Genomic DNA, 13,338 nt, shown 5'->3' with positions numbered 1-13,338 from the left:
TGGTTTGCAACTACTCGGTTGCTTCGTTCGCTTTCTGCTTCCGAGTGATTCCAACGCAGCTCAAGAATTGTTTACTCATTAGAGGTTTGATAAATGTAGTTTAAATAAAAATTAGGTAGAAAGGAAGACAGATAAGGAAGCAGCAAAGCAAGGAATACTGACACCGCAAAAGCAAACTAAGCCCATGGTTTACAACATATATTAATATCTTAAATAACACTAAACAAATATCTTAGACACCTGATGATCATGCTTCCATCATCGATCTTGATGCTTTGATTCTATGGAGAATATTCTTCTTTTATAACGATTCAAATATAAAAACATCCCTCACATGTTGACTGCTTCCATTGTGTCGAGATGTACCACAAAGAACGAAGGGTCAAAAGAGCGGGATGAGGGCGAGGATTTATGACTTGGAGATCACGTTGCTGAACCAATCCAGATGGCCGAAACTTCCCGACGCGCTCTTAATTCTCGGTTGACTTTTTCCATCCACCGTAACAGACGTCACTACTTACGCCACGCTCGTCTCCTCCTCTTACTTCGATCACGGACGCTAACATTTTAACCGTCAATTTTTCTTTATAAGTGATGATCTAAGGTTTGGGTCCGTCCATTTTGATGATGTAATGATTTTTATTTAAATACTTCTTATACTGTTATTTTCTCGTTGGCTGAAATGATCGGTTTACAGATTAGTCTTTGCTTGCACCGTATTTACATTTTGCCAGCTGTGAAGATGACTGGGGGTTTGCAAATTACTATTTGCTTCTGCATCACATTTGCGTCTTACTAACTGTGAAGGTTTCATATTTTTATGAGATAGATATTAAGGGAAAATCCAGACATTTTGACCCGAGTCAAAATTAACTCAAAATGCTGTGCTTTTTTTTTGGCACCATAAACTACGAGGCCTCCTCAGGGGTAGAAGTGGCAATTCATCTCGACTTTCCAAGAAGCTGCCTGCGTTGGGAACCGGCGCCTCGCTCCACTTAACGCCGTCAGTTATCTACCATGCCGTTAAGTCTTGGTCTACCCTCATAAGATCCACGAGCCTTTCCCTCTCCTCATTTTTCTGATCGAAAGGAAGCAATCGGGGCTGGAAGATTAGTTTCGGCGTTCGGATCGAAGCCCTCGCCCATTGATTGCGCGTTTTCGGTTCTTCCTCTCCGGTGAGAACCGATCGCCAAGGGTCGATCTTCCTCCGTCTTTTCTGCCCTTTTCTGGGTAGAAATCAGCCATCGATCGAAGGAAACCCTGATCGCTTCTTTTGTTCCCTTCTTGCTGGTTTTGCTGAATTTGGAAGGTTCAGTGTAGGGTTTGTTCTCGATGCTGGAAGCTTCCCTTGGGTCCTTGATGGGGTTGTAGGATCTGATCAGTTCTTGGGATTTTTATTTGGGCGTCGCTTCCTCAAATCTGTGGGGAGCAGATGGCCGTAGTCGAAGATGGGTTGTAGCTTTTGAAGGAAAGACTCTCGCTGTTCTTTTTCTGCCTTCCTTCTTAGAGGCAAAAGGGGCTTCTGTGGTCATCTTAGTTTGGGAACGACGATGTCGTCGTCCGCCCTCGTCGCACTCAGCCCCATCCGGGACGATTTCCCGCTGTCCCCTGTACGTTTCGACGGCAGCTGGTCGCCTCATTGCTCATCGGAGTCCATCCTGATCTATCTCGCCGTCCCTGGGTCGTCCGTGATTCCGATGCAGGTATCGGAGTTCGATTCGATCGCCTCCGTGAAGCTCCGGATCCAGAACTTCAAGGGTTTTGTTGTCAAGAAGCAGAAGCTGGTGTTTGATGGGAGGGAGCTGGCGCGGAATGATAGCCTTGTTAGGGACTACGGCGTGACTGATGGCAATGTCCTGCACCTTGTAATTAGGCTCTCCAATCTCCGTTGCATCACTGTAAAAACCACCTGCGGCAAGAAGTACAACTTCCAAGTTGAACGGAGCCGTAACATTGGGTATATCAAACAGCAGCTGGCTAAGAGGGGAAAAGATTTGAGCAGTCTTGTGGACCATAAGCTCATATGTGATGGTGAGGAGCTCGATGATCAGCAAGTGATTGATGACATCTGTAAAAACAACAATGCTGTCATCCATTTGCTGATCTGCAAATCCGCAAAAGTTAGGTCAAAACCTGTTGAGAAGGACTTTGAGGTGTCAATAGACGCTCCTGATGTAGTAGATGATCTTCAAATAGTTGCTAAGAAGGCACCAGATTCTTGGATCGACCCAGTTGTTGTTAATCCCAAAGTCGATTTGTCTCCGGTGATTATGGAACTAGTCCGGTCTACCTCTGCAGGGCTGGAGAAGGGTAATCTACCAGTCATGTCTTCAGAAGGTTCAGGGGGAGCCTACTTTATGCAGGATGCTATGGGCCACAACTATATTGCTGTCTTCAAGCCGATCGATGAGGAACCAAGAGCTGAAAATAACCCTCGAGGGCTTCCTTTATCGACGGATGGTGAAGGGTTGAAGAGGGGAACACGTGTTGGAGAGGGAGCAATAAGGGAGGTTGCAGCATACATTCTTGATCATCCTGTCAGTGGAAGCCGCTTATCTGATGAAGCAGGGTTTGCTGGTGTTCCTCCGACGGTCATGGTGCGGTGCTTCAACAATGGTTTCCATCACCCTGAGAATCGTGGGTATGTGGCCAAGAATTCCAAGATCGGATCCTTACAGATGTTTGTGAAAAACAATGGAAGCTGTGAGGATATGGGGCCTCGAATGTTCCCGGTTGAGGAGGTTCATAAGATTTCTGTGTTAGATATTCGCTTAGCAAATGCTGATCGGCATGCTGGAAATATTTTGGTCTGCAAGGATGAGGAAGAAGGGAGGTTTCTCTTGGTTCCCATCGATCATGGATACTGCTTGCCTGAGAATGTAAGTATTTGCATTTATTTTTGCGATGAGCGGTACTTTACTATTGTCTTGATGTACTTCTGCCTGGTTTGTGCTTTATCTGTTGTTCGAGAAAGCTGAGTTGATATTTAATTTGAAATATTTCATGCTTGTTGTTCTGTAAGACTGCATCATAAGTAGAGCAATCAAGCTCCAGAGCCGCCTTTTCCTTCTTTCTACCTCAGCTCCCATCTGTTTCCATTAGATGACCAAGATTTAGACTAGTAGGCATGTTTGGACACAGTACTTAAATGATTATGTCCCTGAGAATGATAGATACTTTTCATTTAAAGCCTTTTGTCCGCATTCATGGAGGTATAGCTGTATACGTTTAGTTCACTCAAGCAAGGTAATTTGAAATGATGATATCTCATTCTGGAGGATTTTTAAGTATGACTCCATTACCCCCAATAATTCCTAAAGTGTTTGTATGCTTGCTTGACCTAAAACCGTTTCTTATGTCCTTAAGTGTCCTGAAGGATGATTCCATAACAGCTTCTTTAACTATATTAAACTATTCTTATCCTAAAAGAATGTCTCAAAAGCACTGTAGAATTTCCCTCTAGGAGCTATTAAGCCTACATGCATTGCTGTTTTAGCCGACTTCCTCATCTGTGACAATATCTGATCCATTCTGTCCACCATTACCTTACATATAGTTAGTTATACACACAAAATAGGCTCCTCCTGATTTGACATGACCACATTCTTATCCATATTGGGGAATCATGATGGTGTGATCATTTCAGATAAACTAATCAGTGTGAGATTGGAACTTCTGCATGTTTGTGATTCATCTTTTTATTAAATTTGGTGAAATTTCATATCTGCATGAATTCATGGTTTCATATGTTTTTCTTCTTGCGGACAGCCATCTGGATCTTTAATGTTTTCTTTCTTGAGGAAAAAATCCAGATTGGTTTGTCCATGTATGTTTGGTGTTACATAATTGCTGAGCTTTAACACATTTGTTACTGCAGTTTGAAGATTGTACATTCGAGTGGCTCTACTGGCCTCAAGCTCGCCAACATTTTAGTGATGCAACCATCAATTACATAAAATCACTGGATGCTGAAGAAGATATTGCTCTCCTTAAATTCCATGGGTGGGAACTTTCACCAGAATGCTCTCGCACCCTTCGCATCTCAACCATGCTTTTGAAAAAAGGTGTAGAAAGAGGACTCACACCCTATGATATTGGAAGCATCATGTGTAGGGAAACTGTTAATAAGGAATCAAAAATTGAGGAGATAATCTGTGAAGCAAAGGATGCTGTTCTTCCGGGCACTTGTGAGACGGTGTTCCTGGAGTCTGTTTCTGAGATCATGGATTGCCACCTTGATAAACTTTTATCATAGTTTGACTGGTTACTGTTTCATATTCATTTATGATCAGATGTAAGTATGCGAACGAGCAATAGAACTATGGATGGTATGATTGTTGTAAGCATGAAGGCCACCCTATCAGTTACGTTGATATGTTTCATTTCATGACTATTTCACTTTGCACTAAATAAATCCTCGACTTTCAATATGTCATATTTGTTTGATGAAAAAAGTCAAGCTTGTACGACGGTACATATTATTTGAGTTTGCTATTTTCTTGAAGGTCATTGTAACATCCGAATGTGTTTTCTAGAAAATAATTCTGGTGTTTTTGATATAATCTTAGTTGTTTCATTGCTTGGTTTGTTCCATTTTTCATAAATATACAGATATTTTGAAATAATTGACTGTTTAGTTAAATATATTGTCATTCGATGGTTGGTGCCATCTCAGAGAAGATCACTGATACGTTTCTCTAGTGATGTGCCAGCAATGGTTTTACTAGTTGAACTAACTCTCCAGATAAAAAGTTTGTTCAACAGTAAAACCTCATTTCTGAGTGGTAGCTGATGATACATATCTATCTATAGTTAGTACCAGTTTTTGATATTTGAGGAAACCTTCTTTCAGTCCTCAGAATCTACGCAGAGAATTTTAAAGAGTTCGATGAGTTGATTACCAGTTCGGTTACTCAAAAGCTAACAGAGTGAATGTTCTTTACAATCCATGGACACATTAAAACTTGGAAGTGGTCTTTTTCTGGAAGTAGTAAATTCTCATGATGGTTCTGAGTATTAATTCTTTGGCAGAAATAGTGGAAGGGTGATTTTATGTGAATTTTCATCTTCTAGTTTCTCGGATATTGAATTTTTTCCTTTCAGGTATTTGCTTAATTTTATAACAATACTTGGCCATGTTTATGCCATAGTAATAGTTCCCACATATTACAACTTTTTAACTTTTAAGCTGTTCTCATGTTATATTTATCCTTATGACATGTCCATATTGTTCTCCCTATCCTTCTCTTCTGCAAGTCCCAACTGATAAGAAGCATCAGATCTGCTACATGTCTATAGATTGCAAGTCACTAAAATGTCACGTACCTTTTCTTCACTAACTACTGAGGCAGTGCATTCATTCTCCTGGTTTTATGGTGAGGAAGAGAGGAGCTTAAAGCTGTACCCATTTGGGAGAGTTTTCAGAATCAGAAACACGGATGGATGAAAGGAAACATGATCTGTGGTTGGCTCAGTTCATCTTTCTAGGCTTGTGCTTGCTGGATATACATGCATGCATGCATTGATGAACCAGCATTTGCTTGCTGGTAATTACTGAGCCACAAAAGCTTAGTTGAGTCACTGCAACCAGGAACATGAAACCATCCCTTCCACGGAAGAAACAAAGGAAGTGAGGAATCCATGCAGCTACCATCTTCCACATGGAACTGTCCAATCTTTTCGGTGGTCATCTTCTGCTGCTGCTGCTGCAGCTGTTCATGTTCACTGTATTCCCCGTCACTCGCGACGAAATTAGTGGAGTTTCGAGTTGTTTGGAAAGCAATACCCTGAAGAAGAAGAAGAAGAAGCCACGGTTCTCAACAGCAGAAAGCAGAGATGGCTTTTCCTTCAAGTGGATATCGCTCACGAAGAGAAGGCATTATTAGTCTATGAAAACGCTTGAATTAATGAAATCACATAAGTTCATTTTATGTTTTTGATAAACACTGGTCTACTTCACCCCTATAATGGATCTTAGAAAAGGATACAACATGTACATGATGAAACATGCACATTAATTGTAGTATGGTGGTGAAACTATCATATGCTCACCAAAAGTAATTGAGGAAAATACTAGGGGTATTTTGGGGATAAGGAAGATAAAAAATGCCAAGCCAGCGAAGCCACGTTGCGATGGATGAGACGAAAATGGCAACGTGGCCCAGCCCACTGGGCCCGGATAGGGAAACCGGAGCCGACTTCGTTTCCCACCCCGCCACCTCGGATCTCCGTTTCACAAGTGGCGGGCCCATGAATAAGCGACGGCCACCAAATGCCAGCTGTCACATCTCTGCTCTCCTATTCGTACCCTCATCTCGACCACGTATCTACGGAAATGCCTACTACGTGTCCCGGTGCGCTGGGCCCCGGTGGGACGACGATGGCTTCCAATGCGAACCCTCCACCCGTAAATTCGCTGCAAGAATAAGGTTGTTTATGTGGCCTGTTCTTCTATATTTTGGCTGCCGAGTTCGTGGCTCGCCTCTACTCTTTGTTTCGTGCATGATAGACACTTGGTGATCAAAGCAGGAGAAGGAGAGGGCGAAAGAGAAAGGAAGAGACTCGAAAGGTACGTCTTGTTCTTTACGGATTCTTCCTCTGGGCTGAAAGCTTTTGATGTTAGTTGTTGTTGGTAGCTGGTGATGTGTACATGTTGGTGTTTCCTTTTTGTGGATTTGCGTTTCTTCCTTCTGAGGAGAATAGCAATCATAACTTTCTTCTACTGAAGGAGCGAGCGAGCGACAGAGGGAGAGAGAGATGGCTAATATCTGGAAATCTAAGGTTCTTCCAAAGATTAAGAAGGTTTTTGGTAGTGGCGGCAGCAAGAAGGCTGCTGTAGCTGAGGCCATCAAGTCCTTCGATGAATCGAAGGTTGGTTTAACTTCCTCTCTCTCTCTCTCTCTCTCTCTCTCTATGTGTGTGTGTTGTTATTTTGGCTTGTTGGTATACAGGAGGAGATCAGCAAGGAGTTGGAAGAGAAGAAGACTGAACTCCAACCCAAAGTCGTAGAGATCTATGAAGCTTCTCCTGCTGAGATTAAGGTCCGTATTTGATTTCCTCATTCACGTAAGGCAAATGATGCGCTTGATGATCATGGAAGCCTTGCCTCGCTTGCCTGTGGATTTATGGGAATGAATGCCAAATTACAGATAAATCTTTAAACAATGTTTGGTTAATCGTCACTGCAGTCTTTGGTGAAGAAACCTACAGAGTCTGGTCTGAAGAAGAACTCGGCCGCCGTCAAGAAGTTCCTCGAGGAACTAGTAAAGATTGGTAACCAACATGAAGCTATTCATGTGTGTATTATATGATCAACTTCTAATGGGAGATGGTCTATTAATATTGCTTGCAGAGTTCCCGGGCTCCAAGCCGGTGAGCGAGGCTGCCACCAAGTACGGTCCGGCATACGTCTCCGGTCCTGTCACGTTCATTCTCGACAAAGTCTCCGGCCTTCTCCCTGCAGAAGAGGTCGCGGCCACTCCCGAGGCAACCGCCGAACCCGACAGCTCCAGCAAAGAGGCGACAGCCGAGGTCATCGAGGAGATCAAGAAAGAGGAGGCTGAGAAGGTGGAGGAGACCCCTCCTCCCGCCACCGAGACCCCCCCGCCGGCCCCAGCACCGGAGCAGGAGCCGGAGACAGCACCGGAACCTGCCAAAGCTTAAGATGCTCTCCGTTCAGTACTCCATGCACGATTCCATGTTTTACGTGATTTATTATTCTTTGTTTTTATTCGATCACTTCCTACACTCCCTTCTCTCTTCCTTGGCGGGGGGAGTTCTTCCTCTTTTGTTCTTGTGAGGAAGGGCATGCAAGCTATGTGCTATTCTGATGGATGAACTGCTGTGTGGTCTATTATGTTTGGGCTTTCTCACCACTTTTGCGAGGTGATTACTTGGTTTTAGTTCCTATCATTGTTTCTCATCATTATCACTCTGTCATGCTCACATCTAAAAGAGATGAATGGATTATCCTTTTATCTTCCCATTAGCCATGAAAGGTGATATATATCAATCAATGCATGTGATGGTAAGTTGAAAGACATCGGCCTGAATGTTCTAATGACTGTAGCGACAGGTAAGCCTACTGAAGAGATTAATCTGCAATGATTGATAGGGTGAGTCCTGTAAACTTGTAGATGTGAGAAAAAGCCTATCAGCTCTGTTTTAATAGGTTATTACTTTGAGTTGTTTGTTCAGTCTTGTTGACTTGATGGAATATGACTTGTCAGCAATCAGAATGAGCAGATTCTTTAAAGGTCTAAATCTCAAGTAATTAGCAGCAGTCAACTAATGGAGTAATAATCTTTCATATACTTCCATATCAGTCTAATGTTAGGATATATATGCATCCACACACCAATTTGTTGGCCTTGAACCATAATTACCAATGTGCTGATCATGTGGCAGCATATTCTTGGGAGCATTTTTTGTTGAGTAGAAACTTTGCAAGACTAAAATCAAGGAAAAAAAATAAAGATTACAGTAAAAAAAGATCTATGAATCCATCTCCCCAAAAAAAAAAAAAAAGTGATCAAATAAATGCTCTTTCTTCATGGGCACAATTGTGAGAAACTGATGTGTGAATCATGAGCAGAGAGGAATTGAGTAGTATAGGAAAAGAATAAATGGAATAGAGAACTTATGAGAAAAGATGTTAACTAAGAATCATCAAAGGTAAAGAATAACAAAAGAAAATACAAGAAAAAATATGCTTAAATGGGAAGGAGTATCAGTGATTTGAGTTGTTCCACTTCATGTGAATGCGGCATCAGAGTTGGTCAAACCTATCATTTCTGTAGCACTCCCTGGGGATAAAGTTCCAAGATTTGTTTTGGTCACAGCACAGATTGCTTGAGCATGCACTCTATGGTCCCAAGAGACAGGAATTGTCCCATTAGGAGCAGAACAATAAATGAGATGGATACGAAGGATTTTGTGTGTTCCTACGGCTGCAAGAACTTCCAGATGCAACCACATGGCTGCTCTCAGAGTATTCCCACCACTAATGTTCGTTCTCGTACCCATGTTTGATCTCTCCATGCTTGTGTTGAATATAGAGAAGCCAGCTTGAGTAAATGCAATCCACAGTGAGGAATAACTCGATAGATTTAAATCATGAAACTCAGAATATTTTATTTTATATACAATAATTTAAATCTTGTTGTAAAATCCGGCATGACAATTAACTTTTGAATGTTACAATCTCAACAACAAGCAAAGGAATAATGATTCATGTGAAAGAAAGTAGAAATCCCTTATAATTCAAGTTCCCATCACTCGAAGAGAGCCAAACCTGTGGATGCTGATGGTGTCCTCATCCTCCAACCACCAAACAATACTTAAAAGAAGCCTGGAGCTGATTAGCTTTAGATGCCATGTGTTTCTCCAATGCCCATCCGTGTGAGTTGGTGGACATGGACATATGAGCCTGGCTGCTGCCTTTGACAGCAGGGCTGTGAGATGTCCTCAACAAGGACTGCTGAGAGACGTACCAGTGGCTCCGGGCATTGCGGCGGAATCATCAGCAATCCAAGGGCATGACAGGAATGTGATTGTGACACAAGCCATCGGGAGTAGTCGCCTGCAAGAATTAGCTGGAGTTGTTCTTTAGCTCATTCTTGCTCAAGCTCTGTTGGGAGGGAGGCAATGCAAGGGCTTGCAAGCAAGTGTTGTACAATTTCGACAGCCAATGAACAATGTGGAACAAATCACATGGCTTGAGTTGGGCAACTTGAGACAGAATGAGAGCCCTGCTGTCTGTGATGAAACCCATTGGTGGAGTGGAAAGTTCAGTTTCATGGCTAAAGATGGAACTGCTGATGTCTGAAAGATGATACATGTAAAGTTTCCTTGGTATTTGTTCTTTTGATCAGCTGAATGCTTGCTGCACAGGAGATGTCATTAAAGCCTGTGTTAAATATATCAGATTCTGATGATACAACACACAAGATGGCAGATAAATGAGCAGACAAGTAAATATTTTCTTATGATCAAACTGGTCTGTTCTATTCTTACACAAGTGTTGGAGTTACTACATTATGGACACAATACAAAGAAGAAGGTTTGTGTCAATGTGAGATGGTCAATACCACATTACAATTAAAGATGGTGAAATCAATTTTGGAACATCTCAAACTATCTCCTTTCAATAGAATTGAACATGTAGATGTCAACAGACCACAAGAAACATCATTATAAACTAAGACCATTACCAAACACAAACACAATCTCACAAATTTCTGAAGACAGCTGTAGCATTGCTTGTATGATTTTTTATGCCTTATATCATTTTGATCAGATATGACAAGTGTCAACATGTATTAATTGGTAAAAGCTGCAAATAATCTTTTTTCTGGACTTTAAAAACAACATGATTGGGCTGCCTAATCAGTGCAATTATAATATGCTGAATGAATGATACCAAGTGAAAAACGAAAATGATGTAACAATTAGATCAGATCTTACATTAGCAGCATTCAAAGAGTAGTTTTGTAACTGCAGGCAATACAACTCACAGCTTACTCATAGGCATTCTACTTTTCTTCCCCTTCTCTTTCTTGTGAGACACTAAAAACTACTCATTCTTATATAAGATACAATAATAACAAGCTGTGATTTTTCAACTATTTAGATTCAACTATACGGATCTTTTTCTGTCATTATACACCAAGCATTCTCATATAAGATCAGAAACAAAAAACCTACCAGCTTAAAACAAGGAGCTTTGCTGAATAATATGATATTCTACCAATAAGAACATTCCAAGAAGAATTTGTCCTATCTCAGTCTAATTTCTTTCTTTATCAGACAAGAGCTTCATCCGAGTTAGATTTTTTGCCAAACTTCTACATACAGGATGAGGAGGCTGACGTAGAAGATACATGAAACTGTTGGTACCCTGAAAAATCTTAAGAAAGTTTCGTGAGGTAGGGTCATCAAACAAATGACCGAGAGCAAACAGGTGCGGGACAAGATCTTTGGAAATTAGTGCCAGAGTGAGGGGTATATCTCCTAATGGCTCTCTGTATTAAAAAATCTTCATCATGTGTGGATATGTTATTGTCTATTTTGACCAATGCCATTCAAACAGCAAATTAGTAGAATTAAATCCTGAGAATGGGATTCTGCAGAACAAAAACTGCATTTAATATTTGATGTTTAATAAACCTACAACAGACGTGTGGTATCTAACCTTATCTAGCACCTCAAAAGTGTTACTGTACTCACCTTGGATTATGCTAATCGATGCACCAAGCAACTTGATCTCCTTGCTTCGTGCCACAAAAACTAGTTCCTGTAAAACATGCAAATATACTCTATGGGGATACAGAGCAGAGCCATCAGAAAAATAATTTGCCTGGGAACCAAAAGTCCATAAATTTATGAAACAGGAAAGCAATACAACCTCTCACACTAGCTTAAAGACATAGTTTAATGGAGCAGACTGACTAAAATTTAAACAACATTTACTGCATTCATTTCCTTTTCTTATCTCAGATTAGATACTTTACATGATAACTGTGACTAGAGAATTTAGAATTAAAGCAACATTTAGTGAGTGTTAACAACTAATGACCATTTTGTACAGTTATACTTAAAAAGATCAAACAACAGAGTATAAGGCTATGAGAAGACATACTGCAATCAAAAGCTACAGAACCAATAGTTCATTAAGTGCAAACAGATATATCAATTCATCTACCAATACAAGAAACAAAACATATAGATTTATCGATCAATCAGCGTAAAAGAGTCTCTTTTTTGGTTTTTTGTGATCAATAACCGCACAGAGAAAGTAATGATTCCAAATGATTTCTCCGGAGGCCACACCATCAACCTATCAGCTCATTTAAGCAAACGGTCTAATGTACGCTGGGAATCAATCGGACTCATCCCTCGAATCGTTGCCGTCGAACTCGCTCCAATCCTCATCAATATCGTTCTCGCCGTCAAAGTCCTCGTCGAGATCGTCCAGGTCCTCCTCGTCGTCCGAATCCTCTTCCTCGAAGTCGCTCGGGATGGCCTCCCGGCCCCGCGCGAAGCCACGTGAGGGCTCGTAAACAGGCGGCAGGAGGCGCGCGATCGGGCGGTGAAGGTCGTGTGATGAGAAAAGGCACCGGGAGAGGGCCGGACCGGCCAACGAGGCTGCTCGCGCGAGGAACATCGGCCGGGCCGCCTCCGCTGCCCCTAGACGCCGCAGGGCGAAGGACGCGATCGCCGTCGCTCGCTGCATCCTTCCTCTCTCTCTCTCTCTCCCGGAGGCTGCTAACGGTCCTGGCAGTGGTGTTCTTGGTAGGGTTTACGAGAGCCGGCTTTGTCTATATATAGATATATAATCTGCAGTAGGGTTTGAATTGGATTTGAATAATATTACCTTCGAATCTCGGCCAATTTGATTAATTGGATTTGAATTGGAATTAAGGTTGGAAGATAACCAGAACTAGACATTGATTTGGCACAACCCAAAGCTTGACCCAAGTTTGACTTTGATCCAATTCTACTCTTAGCCGTAAGTAATGCACATGGATATAACTAAGTTTCATGTTCAATGTGTTATATATAAAAATTAAAGTAAAATATCTATCAATAATCGAGGTTCTAAATCCAGGATTTATTGGTTTAAATGATATTTAACGTCAAGATCACATTTCTAATGTAATTATGGAAAATAAATTTATTATATATTTTTTAAAAAAATAATATTTATTTATTTTATTTTCTTGTTGGAAACTATTCTTTTGTTTACTCATTACGAGGGAGGATGATTTTACTTTTTATTTTTTGAAATTTTAAATCATAATATTGATTGTTCATAATTTTAGTTATACATTAGTTTTATTTTTTTAATATTACTTGTCTAGAATTTTTATAATTAATATATGATTGTATTAATAAATTTATATTTTAGATTAAGATTAAAAATTGTAAAGATATTTATTGTAATGCGTGAGTCTCACAATTACAACTTGTATATATGTTATCCTCACTTAATAATACGATTTGTAATGTCTCTGTTTTATAAATATATTAAATGACATACTAATATTTTTAACTCTTAAGATTAAAGTACATATATTTTAAAAATATTATTTTTAATATTATAAGAAATATTTGTTAACCATTTATAAATATTAATATTTGTCTTAAGCATAGCACAATAAATCAAAATGTATTAGTGGATTTGAATAATAGGTTAAGTTATAATAATAAGTATACATAGAAATGATTATTAAATTACAATCTGACTTTAAGTGAATCTCAATGCTAAATGTGTTTGAACATAATCAAAATAAGAAAGTTTAAGTTTTAAAGCTCATGTATACGAAGGATTATAAGCTA

At 40.4% G+C, this 13,338-nt stretch overlaps 2 protein-coding genes and 1 long non-coding RNA gene across 3 annotated transcripts; 2 read left to right on the top strand and 1 right to left on the bottom strand.

The window, feature by feature from the left end:
* Positions 1-1,069: 1,069 nt before the first annotated feature.
* Positions 1,070-4,430, top strand: LOC135643280 (phosphatidylinositol 4-kinase gamma 4-like). The gene is made up of 2 exons (XM_065160048.1): positions 1,070-2,879; positions 3,878-4,430. The coding sequence occupies exons 1-2, from the start codon at positions 1,551-1,553 to the stop codon at positions 4,253-4,255; spliced, it is 1,707 nt and encodes a 568-aa protein (XP_065016120.1). The 5' UTR covers positions 1,070-1,550; the 3' UTR covers positions 4,256-4,430.
* Positions 4,431-6,411: 1,981 nt separating this feature from the next.
* LOC135642717 (plasma membrane-associated cation-binding protein 1-like) lies at positions 6,412-7,874 on the top strand. The gene is made up of 5 exons (XM_065159096.1): positions 6,412-6,568; positions 6,728-6,870; positions 6,951-7,040; positions 7,188-7,272; positions 7,352-7,874. Exons 2-5 carry the CDS (start codon positions 6,757-6,759, stop codon positions 7,660-7,662), a joined length of 600 nt encoding a protein of 199 aa, XP_065015168.1. The 5' UTR covers positions 6,412-6,568; positions 6,728-6,756; the 3' UTR covers positions 7,663-7,874.
* Positions 7,875-9,106: 1,232 nt separating this feature from the next.
* Positions 9,107-12,380, bottom strand: LOC135643087 (uncharacterized). The gene is made up of 2 exons (XR_010498140.1): positions 11,227-12,380; positions 9,107-9,883 (listed from the first exon to the last, which is right to left on the bottom strand). It is a non-coding gene; the product is annotated as an uncharacterized LOC135643087 (long non-coding RNA).
* Between the last annotated feature and the right edge of the window lie 958 nt (positions 12,381-13,338).

This window comes from Musa acuminata, chromosome BXJ3-7, assembly GCF_036884655.1.
Source record: "Musa acuminata AAA Group cultivar baxijiao chromosome BXJ3-7, Cavendish_Baxijiao_AAA, whole genome shotgun sequence".
NCBI classification, from domain to species: domain Eukaryota; kingdom Viridiplantae; phylum Streptophyta; class Magnoliopsida; order Zingiberales; family Musaceae; genus Musa; species Musa acuminata.
The sequence above is the reverse complement of the archived record's forward strand: the minus strand, read 5'-3'. Positions and strand labels throughout refer to the sequence as shown.

Coding starts and splice junctions, on each gene's coding strand:
- LOC135643280 (XM_065160048.1), top strand. CDS start 1,551: ATGTCGTCGTCCGCCCTCGTCGCACTCAGCCCCATCCGGGACGATTTC. Junction 2,880..3,877: donor GATACTGCTTGCCTGAGAAT/GTAAGTATTTGC, acceptor TTGTTACTGCAG/TTTGAAGATTGTACATTCGA.
- LOC135642717 (XM_065159096.1), top strand. CDS start 6,757: ATGGCTAATATCTGGAAATCTAAGGTTCTTCCAAAGATTAAGAAGGTT. Junction 7,041..7,187: donor CTTCTCCTGCTGAGATTAAG/GTCCGTATTTGA, acceptor TCGTCACTGCAG/TCTTTGGTGAAGAAACCTAC. Junction 7,273..7,351: donor CGAGGAACTAGTAAAGATTG/GTAACCAACATG, acceptor TATTGCTTGCAG/AGTTCCCGGGCTCCAAGCCG.